General features: G+C 39.1%; 1 protein-coding gene across 4 annotated transcripts in view; it reads left to right on the top strand.

The window, feature by feature from the left end:
- nolc1 (nucleolar and coiled-body phosphoprotein 1) overlaps positions 1-18,210 on the top strand; it is a 30,094-nt gene that overhangs the window by 861 nt on the left and 11,023 nt on the right. For 3 of the 4 annotated variants that reach the window (XM_052090297.1, XM_052090298.1, XM_052090299.1), the window contains exons 2-8: positions 81-136; positions 497-651; positions 2,472-2,563; positions 2,655-2,772; positions 12,672-12,802; positions 16,132-16,255; positions 16,792-16,863. In XM_052090297.1, the coding sequence (XP_051946257.1) occupies positions 81-136; positions 497-651; positions 2,472-2,563; positions 2,655-2,772; positions 12,672-12,802; positions 16,132-16,255; positions 16,792-16,863 (748 nt within the window). Of the gene's footprint in view, positions 1-80; positions 137-496; positions 652-2,471; positions 2,564-2,654; positions 2,773-12,671; positions 12,803-15,581; positions 15,918-16,131; positions 16,256-16,791; positions 16,864-18,210 lie in introns of those variants that run through there. The other variant, XM_052090300.1, reaches the window with a different exon arrangement.

Here is an 18,210-nt window from a genome sequence, read left to right on the forward strand (position 1 = left end):
ACAAAATAATTTTTATAAATTAAAATATTGACTGAAAAATAAACCAGTGTGAAATATCTGTACCTATTTCATCCCATCAGAAACCTCAGGACCAAAATGAGGACCGTCTTATGGACATCTTCAGTTTTTGGGTGAAGTATGTACAAGCTGTGTTTTATCTCAAGTCTGAACATACTGTTTATTTAGCTTGTATTTGGTCAGATTTCTTTGATATGAAAGGATTAGTTCACCTAAAAATGAAAATTCTCTCATCATTAACTCTACCTCATGCCATCCCAGATGTCTATGACTTTATTCTGATGAATACAGATTTTTTTTTTTGGACCTACAGAGCTGAGATATTTTTCTATAAATCTTTGTTTGTGTTTGCAGAAGAAAGTCATTCACATCTGGGGTGGCATGAGGCAGAGTCAATTATGAGAGAATTTAAATTTTTTGGGTGAACTATCCCTTTAATTCCACCGCTAGGTTGTAAATAACTTTTTGCCTGCTCTAGGTCCCCAGAGACCAAAAAGCGCAAAGCGGTCACCAATGGCCCCGGGGTGGTCAACGGCCCCTCAGCTAAAAAAGCAAAGAAAGATGTAGAGAGTTCCAGTGAAGACTCCAGCAGCGATGAGGAAGATGCTGCACCTGTTAAGAAACCCCAAGAAGGTGCATGGGTGTACCCCTTAACTGTCATCTTAATGGAATATTCCGGGTTTAATACAAGTTAAGATCAATCTACAGCATTTGCATCATACTGTTGATACCACAAAATTAAATTAGACTCTTCAATCCTTTTCTTTAAAAAAGGAAAAAAAAATGGAGGTTACAGTGAGGCACTTACAATGGAAGTGAATGGGGCCAATTATTTGGAGGGTTTAGAAATTTTATAAAAGCACATGCATTAATTCTTCTGTTAAAACTCATGTATTATTTGAGCTGTAAAGTTGTTTAAATGGTCATTTCTATGGTAATTGTAGTTTTTTTTAACATTACATCTTAAATAACGATGTTGTAAAATTGGCTATAACTTTACACAGAAAAGGTTAGTAATGATTTTATCTCACTAAAACCATGTTTACACATATTGTTTGTCTTGTGGCTATATTTGTTTTATATATTTTTTAAACCCTGAGTATTTTAACCTTCAAAAATCGGCCCCCATTGACTTCCATTGTAAGTGCCTCACTGTAACCTCAATTTTTGCATTTTTAAAGAAGAGACATGTCATAAATTTTTGTGGTTATCAATATAATGCCACACATGCTGTTGATGGAGCTTAACTTGTATTGGACCTGGAATATTCCTTTAAGTAGGGATGTGCAAAACTTAATATTTTCAGTAACAACTGGTGAGACCAAACCAATTGAAGAGTCGACCATTGTGACTCATCCCTAATCTTAAGCATTGCCCAGGGTATGGTTGCTCCGACACAAACATTTTGACTTTGTATGATACCAGCCCTTGTACCTTGGTATCGATACAAACATGTTTCTTAGGCAACAAATAAAAAACAAAATCAGATTTTTTTATGAAATTACACAGAAAATTATTGACAAAAAGAACTGCATAAAGTCTTGTAGATAAATTATGCCTTCTGTTTTATATTTTCTGGTTTCCATGTCAATTTTTTTTTATTAAATGCTATGATCAAATTGTGGTTAATCAAATAAACACTGTACAGCTTTGATTAAATGAAAATATAATAATTTCTAATTCATTATTTTTGGTAAAAAACAAAAAAGATGCACAACAAAGCTTTATAGTATTAATGAAAACATTAAATCAATCTGATTACTTGAGGCTGCCATGGCTGAATCTCGACATGCTGATATTCAGTACTGGTATTCAGCTTTTGTGATATTGCTTACAGATAATAATACTAATTATAGAACCATTTAATATTATATTGTTATTATGAGTATTATTGCAACTTCTTTGAATATAACACTTTTATACGGTAGTATGTTTTTCTGTTGTAATGTCTTCAATTTCATGAATCCAGTTAAATAAAGCTCTCATTTCAGCAGGACTTTTATTTTGAAAGACATTTGAAGTTCTTCCTATTTTTGAATGGTTCGTTATATCAAACTTCCCACAGCTCGCAAGCTGAAAAAGGGAGTTAATAGCAATTTATACGCTTAAACAGAATGCTCTGAGGCTCTGCAGATGGACACTATTGGACACACTGCATGAAAATCAAGCAGCAGCAGTGGTAGTAGTAGTAGTGCGTGTTGTGCACCTGCGTGTATGAATATGACAGCAGAGTGGAGTCTCTCATTCATTCTGTGGTGTGCAGCACATGTGACTATATTAAATTAAATTACATCCTTTTGCTGATATCGTACCATTTTAAATGGTTTGATATCGTGATATTTTGTTAGTGCTGGTATTCTGTGCGACCCTAGCCCGGGATGGCAATTGTTATGAATTAATGGTTCTAGTTCCAGTTAATTTTCCATTATAAATTCATGTATTCTTTGTAACAGTGAAAGCTGCTCCAGTGAAGCCAGCTGCTTCAAAAGCAGATAGCAGCAGCTCTGAAGACTCCAGTGACTCTGAGGATGAGGCTCCAGTGAAGGTCTGAAAGTGGATGCAGTTTACTGTAGCATGTTTTGGAACCTCTGTAGGTTTGCTCTTCCTGTATCACAGCCTATTTGTTTACTGTACAGACACCTGTGGCTGTGAAACCCGCTGTTCAGCCTGTGGTGGCAGTCAGGAAAAAAGACAGCAGTTCCAGCAGTGAGGAGTCGGACTCTGACGAGGAGCCTGCCAAAACTCCAGCTAGAGGTGAGCTGAACACATGAGGGCACATTTATAATTGCTTGTTCTGAGGATTAATCCTAGAATAATTGCATAGGTTAGTCAGTTGTAGGGGTGGCATTATAACCAAAATCTTGTTTCACCGTGTCAGTAATTTCTATATCACTGGTAGTGGTATATATTACAGCTATTTTTGCTGGAAATTCAATGAGAAAATGCTTGAATAATGCTTGTTTTTAAATGCACTCACTGAGAACTTTATTAGGCACACTATTGTAAGAAAAAATTAAATACACATACTGTACCAGGAACAGGCGTTGATCTTGAGAGGAAGATTTTGAAATCTTTATTGCAGTTTTGCAGTAACTGTGTACATTAATCACTTTGGATTTGTCAGAACTGAACCACGAGCATTCTAAAACCTAACCTTTTAACTAGTTTGTAAAATAACATACCACCACCCATCATGTAAATAAAAATAAAATCAAAAGTAACAGTCAGTATCTTGTGTGGACACCAGCTGCATTAAGTACTGCAGTGCATCTCCTCCTCATGGACTCATGGGTTTGCCATTTCTTGCTGTGAGATGTTTCCCATATTTCCACCAAGGCACTTGCAAGTTCCCGGACATTTCTGGGGGGGAATGGTACTAGCCCTCACCCTCCGATCCAACAGGTCCCAGATGTGCTCAATGGGATTGAGATCCGGGCTTTTCGCTGGCCATGGCAGAACAGTGACATTCCTGTCTTGCAGGAAATCACACAGAGAATGAGCAGTATGGCTGGTGTCATTGTCATGCTGGAGGGTCATGTCAGGATGAGCCTGCAGTAAGAGTACCACATGAGGGAGGAGGACGTCTTCCCTGTAATGCACAGTGTAGAGATTGCCTGCAATGACAAGCTCAGTCCGATGATGCTGTGACACACCGCCCCAGACGATGACGGACCATCCACCACCAAATCGATCCCACTCCAGAGTATAGGCCTTGGTGTAGTGCTCATTCTTTGACGATAAATGCGAGTCCGACAATCACCCCTGGTGAGACAAAACTGTGACTTGTGACTAGCACTTTTTGCTAGTCCTGTCTGGTCCAACGAAGGAGGGTTTGTGCCCATGACGACGTTGTTGCCGGTGATGTCTGGTAAGGACCTGCATTACAACAGGCCTACAAGCCCACAGTCCAGCCTCTCTCAGCCTATTGCGGACAGTCTGAGCACTGATGGAGGGATGGTATATTCATGGTGTAACTCGGGCAATTTGTTGCCATCCTGTACCTGTCCCGCAGGTGTGATATTCGGATGTACCAATCCTGTGCAGGTGTTACACGTGGTCTGCCACTGCGAGGACGATCAGCTGTACTTTCTGTCTCCCTGTAGTGCTGTCTTGGGCATATCACAGTATGGACAATGCAATTTATTGCTCTGACCACATCTTCAGTCCTCATGCCTCCATGCATCATGCCTAAGGCACGTTAACGCAGATGAGCAGGGACCCTGGACGTCTTTCTTTTGGCTTTTTCAGAGTCAGTAGAAAGGTCTCTTTAGTGTCATAAGTTTTTATAATGGTGATCTTAATTGACTACCGTCTTTCAAGCTGTTAGTGTCTTAACGACCGTTCCACAGGTACATGTTCATTAATTGTTTATGGTTCATTGAACAAGTGTAGAAAACATTGTTTAAACCCTTTACAATAAAGATCTGTGAGTTATTTGGATTTTTACAAAATTATCTTTTAAAATACAGTGTCCTGAAAAAGGCACGGTTCTTTTGCTGAGTTTATAATAATTTAAAATCACTCTGGTTGTTATTTCCCTGATGTTACTTTGACAAAGTTACTGTGTTACTATGATAATTAAGTCCTTTTGGGTGAATGCGGTTTCTAGAAACAATCAGGTCACATTTTTGGGCAGAACATTGTAAATTCTTACAGTCCCCCATTTGATGCTTATCGGCCTCAGTAAGCATCGCAACCACTTCCATATACACTCACCTAAAGGATTATTAGGAACACCTGTTCAATTTCTCATTAATGCAATTATCTAATCAACCAATCACATGGCAGTTGCTTCATTGCATTTAGGGGTGTGGTCCTGGTCAAGACAATCTTCTGAACTCCAAACTGAATGTCAGAATGGGAAAGAAAGGTGATTTAAGCAATTTTGAGCGTGGCATGGTTGTTGGTGCCAGACGGGCCGGTCTGAGTATTTCACAATCTGCTCAGTTACTGGGATTTTCACGCACAACCATTTCTAGGGTTTACAAAGAATGGTGTGAATAGGGAAAAACATCCAGTATGTGGCAGTCCTGTGGGCGAAAATTCCTTGTTGATGCTAGAGGTCAGAGGAGAATAGGCCGACTGATTCAAGCTGATAGAATAGCAACTTTGCCTGAAATAACCACTCGTTACAACCGAGGTATGCAGCAAAGCATTTGTGAAGCCACAACACGCACAACCTTGAGGCGGATGGGCTACAACAGCAGAAGACCCCACCGGGTACCACTCATCTCCACTACAAATAGGAAAAAGAGGCTACAATTTGCAAGAGCTCACCAAAATTGGACAGTTGAAGACTGGAAAAATGTTGCCTGGTCTGATGAGTCTCAATTTCTGTTGAGACATTCAGATGGTAGAGTCAGAATTTGGTGTAAACAGAATGAGAACATGGATCCATCATGCCTTGTTACCACTGTGCAGGCTGGTGGTGGTGGTGTAATGGTGTGGGGGATGTTTTCTTGGCACACTTTAGGCCCCTTAGTGCCAATTGGGCATCGTTTAAATGCCACGGCCTACCTGAGCATTGTTTCTGACCATGTCCATCCCTTTATGGCCACCATGTACCCATCCTCTGATGGCTACTTCCAGCAGGATAATGCACCATGTCACAAAGCTCGAATCATTTCAAATTGGTTTCTTGAACATGACAATGAGTTCACTGTGCTAAAATGGCCCCCACAGTCACCAGATCTCAACCCAATAGAGCATCTTTGGGATGTGGTGGAACGGGAGCTTCGTGCCCTGGATGTGCATCCCACAAATCTCCACCAACTGCAAGATGCTATCCTATCAATATGGGCCAACATTTCTAAAGAATGCTTTCAGCACCTTGTTGAATCAATGCCACGTAGAATTAAGGCAGTTCTGAAGGCAAAAGGGGGTCAAACACCGTATTAGTATGATGTTCCTAATAATCCTTTAGGTGAGTGTATATGGGAGTCTTACCCGTGTCTTCCCCATGCTTGAATCACCACCTGCTGCCACTGGGTTTCCACTCCATCCCCTTAGGTACTCTTATCATAGTTCTCTATAATTTGATATGGAAAATAAACATTCTCTCGGGTTTGGCAGACCGACACATCACAGCCAACGGGACATCCCAGAGTGATCATCGAATTATCTGAGATTTGCCATCTTAATATAGAGCACATACAACATAACATGATGCACTGACACTATGAGAAAGACACGTAATACAAACATTTGTTTTGAATGTCAAATCACAAATCAAACTTGAATAAGCAATCCCCAAATCAACATCATGCATTTGATTGGTCAAAACACGATACTTTTTTCCAAGACTTTGCTGTGCTTTAATGAAGTGACTGTCTTTCCTTTGCATTAGTGACTTTAGCATAGTGTCCAATTGAGTTTAATCCAACTTAAATTCTGGGGTTTCTTCCACAAAGCCTAATTGTTCCTCCGGATTAACTGACAACCTTTGTTGGTTAATATTAAAGGAGACCTATTATGCCCCTTTTTACAAGATGTAATACAAGTCTCAGGTGTCCCCAGAATGTGTCTGAAGTTTCAGCTCAAAATATCCCACAGATCATTTATTATACTATGTTATAAATGCCTCTTTTTGGATTGTCAAAAACACTTGATTTTGTGTGTCTCTTTGAATGCAAATGAGCTGCTGCTCCCCGCACCCTTTCCGAAAGAGGACTGTGCCTTTCCAGCTCGTGCTTTGGATACTACAGCAACAAATGCCGGAGTTCAGCCATATATGTATGAATTAGCCGATTTTCCACATGCTCGGCCCGGACCGGTAACCGGCCGGTTGGCCTCACGCCTTAACGATTCCAAGCCGGTCCGTTTTGTTGCCAGCGGTGCAGGCAATAACGTCACAGCTGCATGTAAACATGTCATTGGCGTGGAAGATCTTCACTGTGTGAGTGAAGAATACATAAAGTTTGAAATGTGTAATAATTAAACCGCGGGGGAACCACCACAATAACTTTCGAAACAACAAACCTAATTAGCCATCACCCAGCTGAAAATGCCCATTTTAAAAAAGAAGCTAAAAAGTGAATGCGGCTAAAGCTAGCCAGAGCTCAGAACCAGCCACAAGTCCGCAGCCTCTCCTATCATTCCTTGGTACGAGCAGCGAAAAGACCAAAGCAATTACGAGGAAAATGATGGAATTCATGGCCCTGGATGTGACCTGCTGTTCTCCATAGTTGAGGACAGAGGGATCAGAAATCTGATAAATTTCCTTGATACAGAGTATGAGGTACTTTCTGACGTCACGTTGCCCGAGTTGTTTAATCTCGTGTCATGTCACACAAGCAGCCTGTTATCTGTCAACATTTGGTTACACAAATCCGGGAGAGGGGAAGGGGGGTGCTGGATGGCAGAGGCAGGCTAAATACTATAGAAATTGTGACGTTGTGATTTAACATAAGTTTTCCCACCGTGTCCGATATTAAAATCAGTGCGACACACATTGCAAAAGGCGTGGGCATTGTCGATATGTCGGGATATGAAATTCAATTCTTCCGTCCAGCTGTTGTTAAATGTACATGTATATATTTTTTTTTTTTCCACCGGAGCACCAGCTGAGTCTTCTCCTCCCATCTACCAGTGATGCTTGATTTAACATCCCGCGTCTACTGCCTGCGCAGATATCAACAGCGCAAATGTGTTGTAGGTTGCCAGATTGTGGTCATAAATGATTTGTAATTTGTATGATGTGTCGATTGTGTGAGTAGGATGCGTTTCATTCAAGATCTGGCAACTGGACACCTTGGAATAATATATTGATGCGATTATTCATATAACGTGGTTTGGGCCATACAAATTACGGGAATTTTTTTGGGAGAAATGACAAAACTGTGTGTTGACAGGTATGTTGATGAAGCAGTGCTCAGTTTTACAACTGATATTTGGACATCTAACGTAAGTTGAGCGTATTGGACACTTCAGTTTTTCAGATCTTTGGAATTGTTTTGTTAGACGAGTAATAAAGAGAAAAAGGTCCATTTATAAAAAGTGGAAAATGACATCTGTTATATAAAGCAACTCATTTGCAGTTAATTGTTATTTCTACCTCTTTCCAGTCACAGAGCACTTTATTTTGAGAGTTGTTTAAGTGAGAGAAGATCCTGTAACTTAGTGCAGTTTGGGGGAAATTGTAATGTTTAATAATTTTATTATGAAAATAAAATTTAGCATTGAAGGTAGATTTTGTTTGTATATGTGGTCAATAATAGTTCTTAGAAAGAATTCGGAATCGAAAAAAATCGGTATCGGCCGGTCACACTTGCAAAAAATCGGAAATCGAAATCTGCCAAGAAAATTGCAATCGGTGCATCTCTAGTATGAATATCTGGTCTCCGTGTATACAATCAGAGACAATGGTAACTTTAGCTACATTAGCCATGCACATTCAGCTAACAAGCACATTCGGAAAGGCTATTTGCAAACATTCTCAAAATATAAAGTGCAATACTTACATCTTCAGGATATAAAGCTTGGACATGAACAGTTGGTACTGATCCATGCTTGAGAATAATTCTTTTGAAAATCCTGCTTTATATTGACACTTTCACAAAGCAGTCCAGTTTCAAATAATTTGCACAAACATACCCAAATTCTTGTATGTTTTGCTGCACTTTTCCTTCAAAAACAAAACTTGTCCACTGCGTCTTCAGTTGCTCTGAAGCTTTTTACAGCCAAGAACAGAACACTTATGACGCTGAGACATTATTCTTCTTACTGTATCTGCTCCAGTGTGGAAAAAAAGGTTGGACTGTGTGTAGATCGCTCAGGGGACGATCTATGACAATAGGGTGGAGTCCGTCACCAGTCGTGGGCGAGGCCTGATCTACCGTGATGTCACTATAGAGCAGAAACTAAAGTCATTAATTTTGACACTGTTTTGGATTAATAGAAATATAAGAAAGAGGAGTGGGTGGACATAGCATTGTAGGGTGGTTTTGTACACACACTGCCGACTCACATTTATGTACAAACGCCATGTAAAAGTGAATTTTGCATTTGTGTGATGAACCTAGGCAGAGCTTTCCTTGAGAACATTATCCTGCAAAACTGCCAAACTGTCTTGTAGCACCTTTTCATAAATGTGTTCCTTTTCAAATCTGGTCCTGAAACAGTCAAGAGCATTGCATACATCAGTCTCATAAAACAACCACATTTTTCAACTATTTCTAGCAGAACAGGCCCATGAAGTGTCCTTGAGGTTGATCGCAGTCTTATTCCACCACCTCAAGATCTGGATTGGTGGAATTTTGCTACTAGGGTTTTTGACTGTTCTTCCCCAGGGCGAGAGAAAGGCAGGTGTATACCTTCCATTAAGGGACCATAGTCCAATGGACTATAAAATCCAGCAGGGATAGGAAGAAATGTCATCTATTTGTATGATGTAGCAATATGGAATGGGCAGCTTGAATCTATGTAATTTATCCATAAGCGCCTTTAAATTATCTGAAGTGGTATTAAAGAAGTCTTTCAATCCAAACCACTTCATAATGACTTCCTCTGTGAAGAGTTGCTGGGACTTTTCTGGCCAGCACTTCCTCCAAGATGTGCAATTTCCTGATATTTGATGGAAGCAAATTGTGCACAATATTGTTGTTTCTGCATGTTGTTGAAAGCCTTTTTAGTCTGTTGAGTGATCGAGAGGGCCGACGCAATGGTGTGAATGTCCTTTACAGTAGGGCTGTCAAAATGGCTGAAAAACTAAATTTGAATTTCTTAATAGTAATTTTCTAATTATATTTGAATTCTAAAAACATTGTTAGAGGGAAAAAAGTACTGTATTGTCTCCTAAGCCCACAAGATGGTGCAAAGCGTGCGCAATGAGCAAATATAAACCAAATAAAATCAATCAAATGTAAATTTGTAAATGTTTATGCAAGGAAATTGAGGTAACAAAAGTGCATGTAAGTGGAAGTGCATCAGTAATATGAGAAAACGCACTTCAACGGACAGCGTAATGTATTGTTAACACAAACTGGCATTCTGAAACTATCCACTCAATCATACATCTACATATTGTTTGTCAAAAAGACAGTGCTGTCGTCTTGGTGGTTTTACCACATCAGCGCACTCAGCTTTTGACTCCTCCATTCTAGTCGACAACTCTTGACAATATTTTCGCTCATACTTGTGCTTTGTGTTCCTCTGACAAATGGTTTAGACGGTGGAATCGTGGGTCTAAATAGCTTGCTGTGTTAGTAGCATGAAGGCCTGCTTTTCATCAGGTTAACGGCTCTGAAGATCAGCTGCGATTTTTCGTTTTAATTTCACTGCCGATCTGTTATAAGCATTTGTTTGGAGCTTCCTTACAAGAACGTGTTGCAAAGAAATGACAGCAGATGCAGTCGGGTATTTGTCTGTTGAAAACATCTCTGTGAAGAACATTCTTAACCTGTAAATACAGTCTGATTACCCAATCAGACTGATTAATTATTTCATTAACAAACATTTAGCTACAACCTCTTGTCTTTGTTCATTCTTAAAAACAATAAAATGAATGTAAACCAAAATAAAATACTAAACTTTATTTTGTATACTTTATTTCAGCTATTTGCCATGGCAGAATGAATCATTTTTATTTAGTTTAACTTTGTTATAAAAAACAAACTAAAACTTAAACATTTTAGAACTATATGTACTTTCTAAAAACAATAACAAATAAAAATTACAAAAACACACAACAAAGGTACTATATATAAAATGAAAATGAAAACTGGGCATGAAAAATAAAAACTAATTCAAAATATCAGTAAAAACTATAATGGTATCTCAATGATGCAAAAATAACATTTGATTCTTACTAGTGATGCACCGAAATGAAAATTCTGGGCCGAAACTGAAAAAAAGAATGCACTTGGCCGAAAACCGAAAATGCCTTTTTTTTTTTTTTTTAAATATACCCTTTTAAAAGTTTTATAAATATAATTTTATTATAATTAAGTAATTTCATGAATTTAATTCATCTGAAAAAAACCAAAAATATATATATTTTTTTTACCAATTATCCAATAAATGTAACATTCTAGAAAAATCTAATGATATGCAAAACAGCAGTCAAGTAATGAATTTAGCATCTCTAGGCTAGCATCTTGCAAATTCAAAAGGTTTAAATATGCTACAAAGTAATAATGATAACAACAGGCAGAACACAGAATGGCAGAGGGCCTCTATTCTGTTCATGTAAATGTATTTATACTTTTAATATAAAAGTGTGCAAAACAGCAGTAATAGAATAAACCAACCTCAAACTGTAAACGACAGATGTAGCCTCAAGTGAAGAACAAAGTTTTGCAGGGCTAAACAATGAGCTAAACATTTCCCACAACCTGGATGCAAAAGCTACAGGATGTTCCCCAATGTCCATTGTCACTTCAGTTATCTTTAAGTTAACCAAATCAGCTCCAGCAATTCCAGGTAGAGCTTCTCTCATTGTACAACTGTCTACTTTTTTGCCACAGACTCTCTTGAGTGATTGCTCTCTTGAATGGGGAAGGCAAAATAATTATACATGCATCTGACAATCTGTAAAGGTCCACTCCAGACTTGTAAATCTCCAGATTTAACAAAAACTCTGCAGGATTACTGTTACCAGGTTGCAATTCAGCCACTGATTGAACAATACTCTGAATGTCAGTGAAAGACAGCTGGTTTAAACTGGGGCATTTCCAGATCTATGATTGGAAATGAGAATATGCAGTTCTGGGATCACTAACTCTCGTATTGTCAGTTCCAGCCCTTGTTTTTACTTGTGCTATTGGTAACCTCACAGAATCCTCTGACTCATGACTCTTACCAAACAATGCCTTTTGAAGTAAAGACCTAAAAGACTCATTCTCTGACTCAAAATGTGCTATTTCTTGTCTAAATTTCACAATTGGTTCTTTATCTCATCAGCTTGGTAGTTTCTCACAGACATAGCACCGTCTGTGTGCCGTGGGGTAAATTATTTGTAATGTAATTTCATAATAGCCTAGTACTAGTAGTGGTGGTGGTGGTAGTAATAATAATGTGAAAATTAGCCAAATATCGTCTTGACATCGTTAAATGCATCATTGTCGATCCCCGAGATAATTGTCTTATCGGCACAACCCTACTGTACCTAATGAAGTTTTTGGTGAGTGTATTTCAGTGAATACTTCACACATGACATACTTAATGAAATTTGACTATTTTCTCTTAATTTGGAATTTGATGGATGCGAACCACATTAAAGATTATTTATAACAAATGAATGCAAAGATGGTTATTAGTGCAAAAACAGCTTTTATAGAAACTATTAATAGTTTGACAATCTTAAATGTAATTAATAGAAATATGATATGTTATAATAAATATTGTATCAATTTACAATATTTAGAAAAAATTTAAGCTATAAATCAGTTGAATTCTGTAGTAAAGGACTATTTCGGCTTCAATACAAATTACGCTTAATCGATAGCGCTTTTGGCATAAATGTGTTTTTTTTTTTTAGACTTGTGCCTCCTTTAAAGAAAAAAAAAAAACCCCCAGCAAGTCTGGGTTAATTCCTCCTTGTTTTGAGCATGTAAAGCAATCCTGCCCACTGATAGCCACACATGGATCTACTGTCTGTCTATACCCATTGACACGTTTACTGTTGCATACTCAAGTCATTCATGTTTGTTCCTCAGGGGCCAAACCAGTGACGTCGACGCCTAAGGTGCCCTTTGCGAACACTCATGCAGCTGCAGCTCAGAAGAAGCAGGACAGCAGCAGCAGTGAGGACAGCTCGAGTGAATCCGAGGATGAAATGCCAGTAAAGGTACTTGTAAAATTATTTTGGCTCATCCTTTTGACCCATTTCATAGCGGTTCGCAGGAATGAAAGCTTCATTTGCCCAGCACAGTTGCGAAAGTTGTTAAGAGGCATATTTTGTGCTAAACGCAAGACGAATACTGTGAAATTTGCTTTGGCAGTGGGCCGAGTCGCCCGACATTCACAGAAATTTAAATGCAGGAAAAACCCTGGAAACGTCACCTACCAAAGTGGTTAGTAAGAGTGACTGATTGATTACCCGCCACTGCTGATTTGCCGCATTTGGCGGGTGACTGGGTATTAACTTAAAACCCTGATTATAATGCACTTTCCTGAAGTATGCAGGTCCATGCTGTAAACAATAATATAATAATGCTGTTGATTGCATTAAATCAGTTTGATTAATTGTATTAAGTTATGCGTTAAAATAAAACAGTCATGTCCCCGAACCATAATAATTAATACTCCTACCATCGGAGCAGTTCAAGCTTGAAATGCCATCTGTTTTCAGCAGAGGCCAGTAAGTGAAACTCCAGCTGTATAGACTATGTACAGCTGTAGAGAACTGCAATGGAGAAAGGTGTCTCGAATTGTGCCTGGGTTTGTTCCTGGCAGGCAGCAGATGCCCTAACGCCGCCCCATCCCTAATTCGAACCTTATGGAGCATTTAAGGCTGAGTAGCCTGCCAGGAACAAACCCATGCACCTTTGTACAATTGGCGTAGAGAACAAACCACAAGGAAGGCTTGCATGAAACTAGCAACAGCACAAGATGAGGATGCGTTCTTTTGTATTTATGTAGCGCAATCTATTTTAAAACAAAACATTTTCAACTTATGGGCCTTTATCACATTTAAAGCCTTTTACTCAGAAGTTCATTGCATTTACCACCGTTTAATATTTTAAAGAATCACAGATGACCATTATATTTGTGACCTCAACACCCACGACCCCTCACCCCAAAATGGTTTGGCCCACGCCAATGTTCAAGGCATGGTTATGGCCTTGAATATATATTATATTTATAATTGAAATAAAATAACTATTTATAATTCATTCAAGTATTGAATTATTATTAGTAGAGGGCCTTTCTCAGTAAATATTTATTAATGTGTGTAAATTTGATTTGAATATGTTAATAGATTGATAGCCCCAAAAAAAAAAAAATACATAGTTTTAAAGGTATAACCAGACTTAAAAATTGTCTTAAGATTATTATGACAAAATAATTTACTGACCTGTGAAGTTATAATCAGTCTTTCAACTTCAATGTCATGATCATGTAAACCTGTTGACTTTTACATGATATGGACAAGGATACCAGATAGCAAATATTTACATGGAGCAAACTACTCGCAGGAAGTACATCTGCAACACCTAACCTGTTCATCCACCAAGAAAAGTTATCCTACCACACAAGGACTATTAATACAACTTTTTTTTATTTTTACTAAAAAGATGAAGTGCAATAAAAGCTTTCATATTTTTGCTTTTAAACCCTCCAGAATGCTGTTCCTATGAAATGTTCTTCTGTGGTGCTGGAAATACTCCCACAATCATAGAACTGAACTTGTATAGAACCTGGAACATTCCTTTTTAGTTTTATAAGAGAGGACTTAAATTGGGGCTGGGCGATAAAACAATCTCTATTTATTGCGCAACAAAAAACAATAATATCGATTATTCGCTTTTGAGTAATTTTCGATATTTAGCCTGTTCTATATCTAGACGGTCTGGTGCGTGATGCTAAAAACGCAAGCATTTCGGCTTTCTCTAACTGTATGAAGTTGCTAACATTAGCTGCTCCCGGATCGATTCCATGCAGACCACAAGACTTAATGTCGGTTGTGCCCTCCCATCTTCTCTAGTGAGCATCGCAACAAAACCACAGTGCTCTTGATCATACTGTACTGTTTTATTAAATATGCTGTTTCGGGCCAGATACCATGCTCCGATACCAAAAACTGATACATCTGATGTACCAATGTCATTACGTAAACATTCAGCCCTAAAATAAAAATGATGTTCTACTGAGATTAATGCATAAGCTGTGATTTTTAATGAGATAAATATATAGTTTGCATGCAAATTCACGTGCGAGGCAGATACGGTGTACATATTTAATTAAATAGCAGTCTTTAGCAGTTTAAAAATCACTGCCATCATAACGTCCATCTGGCACCAACAATCATGCCACAGTCAATCACTGAGATCATATTTTTTCCAATTCTGATGGTTGATGTGAACATTAACTGAAGCTCCTGACCCATATCTGCATGATTTTATACATTGTTCTGCTGCCGCCATATGATTAGCTGATTAGATAATCACACAAATACATTGTGTATATCGTGATATTGATCAAATCAATCAAATCACTTTATTGTCACACTACCATGTACACAAGTGCAACAGTAGGTGAAAGTCTTGTGTGCAGGTCCGAGCAACATAGCGGCCATGACAGTAACGAGACATATACCAATACAGTAAACAACATACTTGCACAACACAATTTACATATCAGATGTACACATACTTACACAACACAATAATTATATACAATGTACAGTAAACAATACACACAATATAGAATACACAATACAATAAGTAAAGAGTATACATTATTATATATATATATATATATATAAAGTAGTTGTATTGAGGAGAATATGCTGATAGTCCAGTGTGAGATTATAGATTAATTAAAGTGCAGTGCAAATTATTGATCGTGAGAGATCAATTGTTCAACAGTCTGACTGCTTGGGGGAAGAAGCTGTCATGTAGTCGGCTGGTGCAGGTCCTGATGCTGCGATACCGCCTGCCTGATGGTAGCAGTGAGAACAGACCATGACTCGGGTGGCTGGAGTCTCTGATGATCCTCCGAGCTTTTTTCACACACCGCCTGATATATATGTCCTGGAGGGAGGGAAGCTCACCTCCGATGATGTTTCTGGCAGTTCGCACCACCCTTTGCAGGGCTTTGCTGTTGTGGGCGGTGCTATTGCCGTACCAGGCGGTGATGCAGCCAGTCAGGATGCTCTCTACAGTGCTGGTGTAGAACCGTGTGAGGATGTGGTGGTTCATTCCAAACTTCCTCAGCCGTCTCAGGAAGAAGAGGCGCTGGTGAGCCTTCTTCACAACGTTGATATTGAACGATATAAAAAAAGAATAGTGATAATAATTTTGTCTATATCGCCCAACCCTAACATGAATGTGTTTTGATTTCATGATATGTGGACACTAAAGGGATGGCGTGTTCTAATCTAACTGCGCAGTGGCCATGAGGAATTGGTGTACATGTTTGATTTAGCCTGTTCTCTTTCTCTATGCATCATAGACAGCAGTAAAAGCACCTGTCCCAGTGAAGGCGCCTCCAGCTAAGCCAGCGGCGCCTGCAGAGTCCAGCAGTGAAGAGTCATCCTCTGATGAAGAGGCTCCTCCAACAAAGAAACCCAAGACTGGTATCACTACATTGTTTTCTCATATTGAGCTTAATGGTGCTGTTAGCGATGTTTGCTCTTTTGCTAAGTTAAGCCAGGTCATGTAGCGTACTAGCGTTTTAAACGTATATCATGGAATAATGCCGGTTTCCCTTAATATTTAAAAAAACTGTGAATACTTCAAAACATTCAGTTAGGATTAAGCTAGTATTCCATTCTGACAACAGCCTTAGCTACTTTATTAGATCCCCGTCCTCCAGTAACATCAGCAAATCCAAATGCTCTAAATCACTGCCAGACGCCTCGGTCTTCTGGTTGGCTAAACAACAGTTCTCCTTGGGCAGATAATTGTTTTGTGTTTACAGAGTAAAGTACTGTCAGAGAAGGTGGTGTGATTTTTCAGGATTCTTCGATGTTATCTGTCAGGGTGTAGGGATGTTTTATGTGTGCTATTCCATCAAAAAATATCTCTTGCAGCACCTTCTAAGAGAGAAGCCAGATTCTGAAAAATAGATTAGACTGTTTATTAAAAGAGCATCTTTTTTTTTTTTTCATAGGACAATTCAGTGCTGTTCCACCCCCCAGGACACTGACCGCTTCCACTCCAGTCAAAGTTAAACAAGCCCCTGGTAAGTGTTCGAGGTATCCTGTGCTTCAGATGAGATGTGAAACTGAGGTCCTTGTGCTCTGTGGTCATTTAAAAATCCCAGGGCACTTCTTGTAAAGAGTAGGGCTGTAACCCCGGTGTCCTGGCCAAATTTCTCCCATACTTTTTAAACTGAATGTAAAGAACAGAAAGGACACATAATTCAATGAAAGTGAAGTGCAGGATTTCATCTTTGGACACACATTACATGGAAGAAATGGCCCGTTTTAATCAAGCACTTTTCAACAAAAACTTTCAGGTATTTCAGTACTTAAATTAAGAACTAAATTCAAACACTTTAAGCCCTTCAAGAACCTTTTGTGAACCCTGTAAGCGGTGTAGAGCTGGCCTTTTCTCAAAAATGCGACTGACCAAGTGCAACTTATATTCAATTTATTTCTACAAAATAAGGTAACTCTTCTGAAAATGTCACAATTTTGGGACGAGATTGAAGGACAGTTCAGCACCACCATATCTAGAAGCATGTGGCAGGGAATTAATACCATTACGGACTTCAAAGGGAATAAGAACTCTGCCATGAACACCGCTGCCTCTCTCCTGGATGAGCTAAATACCTTTTATGCTCTTTTCGAGGGAAATAACACCACTTACGTGGATAGAGCTTTCTTGGCCGAAGCTACAGAGGTCACTCTCCGTCTCTGTAGCAGATATAACTCGATCCTTCTGACGGGTAAATATCCGTAAAGCCGTGGGTCCAGACGGCATTCCGGGCCGCATCATCAGAGCCTGCGTGAACCAACTGGCTGGTGTTTTTACGGACATTTTCAAAATTGTGGTCCCCACATGCTTTAAAACGTCCACCATAGTGCCTGTACCAAAGCAATTCAAAATCACTTGCTTAAATGACTAGCATCCTGTTGCTCTGACCCCCATCATCAGCAATTTCTTTGAGAGGCTAATCAGATATTACATCTGCTCTTTGCTTACCACAACAACCACTCCACTGAAGATGCTATTGCATCTACACTACACACTGTTATCTCCTATCTGGAAAAAAGGAACACATATATGAGAGTGCTGTTTGTAGACTACAGCTCAGCATTCAACACTATAGTTCCCTCCAAGCTTGATGTGAAACTCTAGACTTAAACAGCTCGCTGTGCAGCTGGATCCTGGACTTCCTGTCAGGCATACACCAAGTGGTTAGAATGGGCAGCAACATCTCCTCATCACTGACCCTCAACACTGGAGTCCCGCAGGGTTGTGTTCTCAGCCCACTTTTGTACTCCCTGTACACACAAGACTGTGTGGCAACACATAGCTCCAATGCCATTATTAAGTTTGCTGATGATGTGACGGTGGTAGGTCT

The sequence above is a fragment of the Xyrauchen texanus genome, chromosome 24 (assembly GCF_025860055.1).
Source record: "Xyrauchen texanus isolate HMW12.3.18 chromosome 24, RBS_HiC_50CHRs, whole genome shotgun sequence".
Taxonomy (NCBI): Eukaryota; Metazoa; Chordata; class Actinopteri; order Cypriniformes; family Catostomidae; genus Xyrauchen; species Xyrauchen texanus.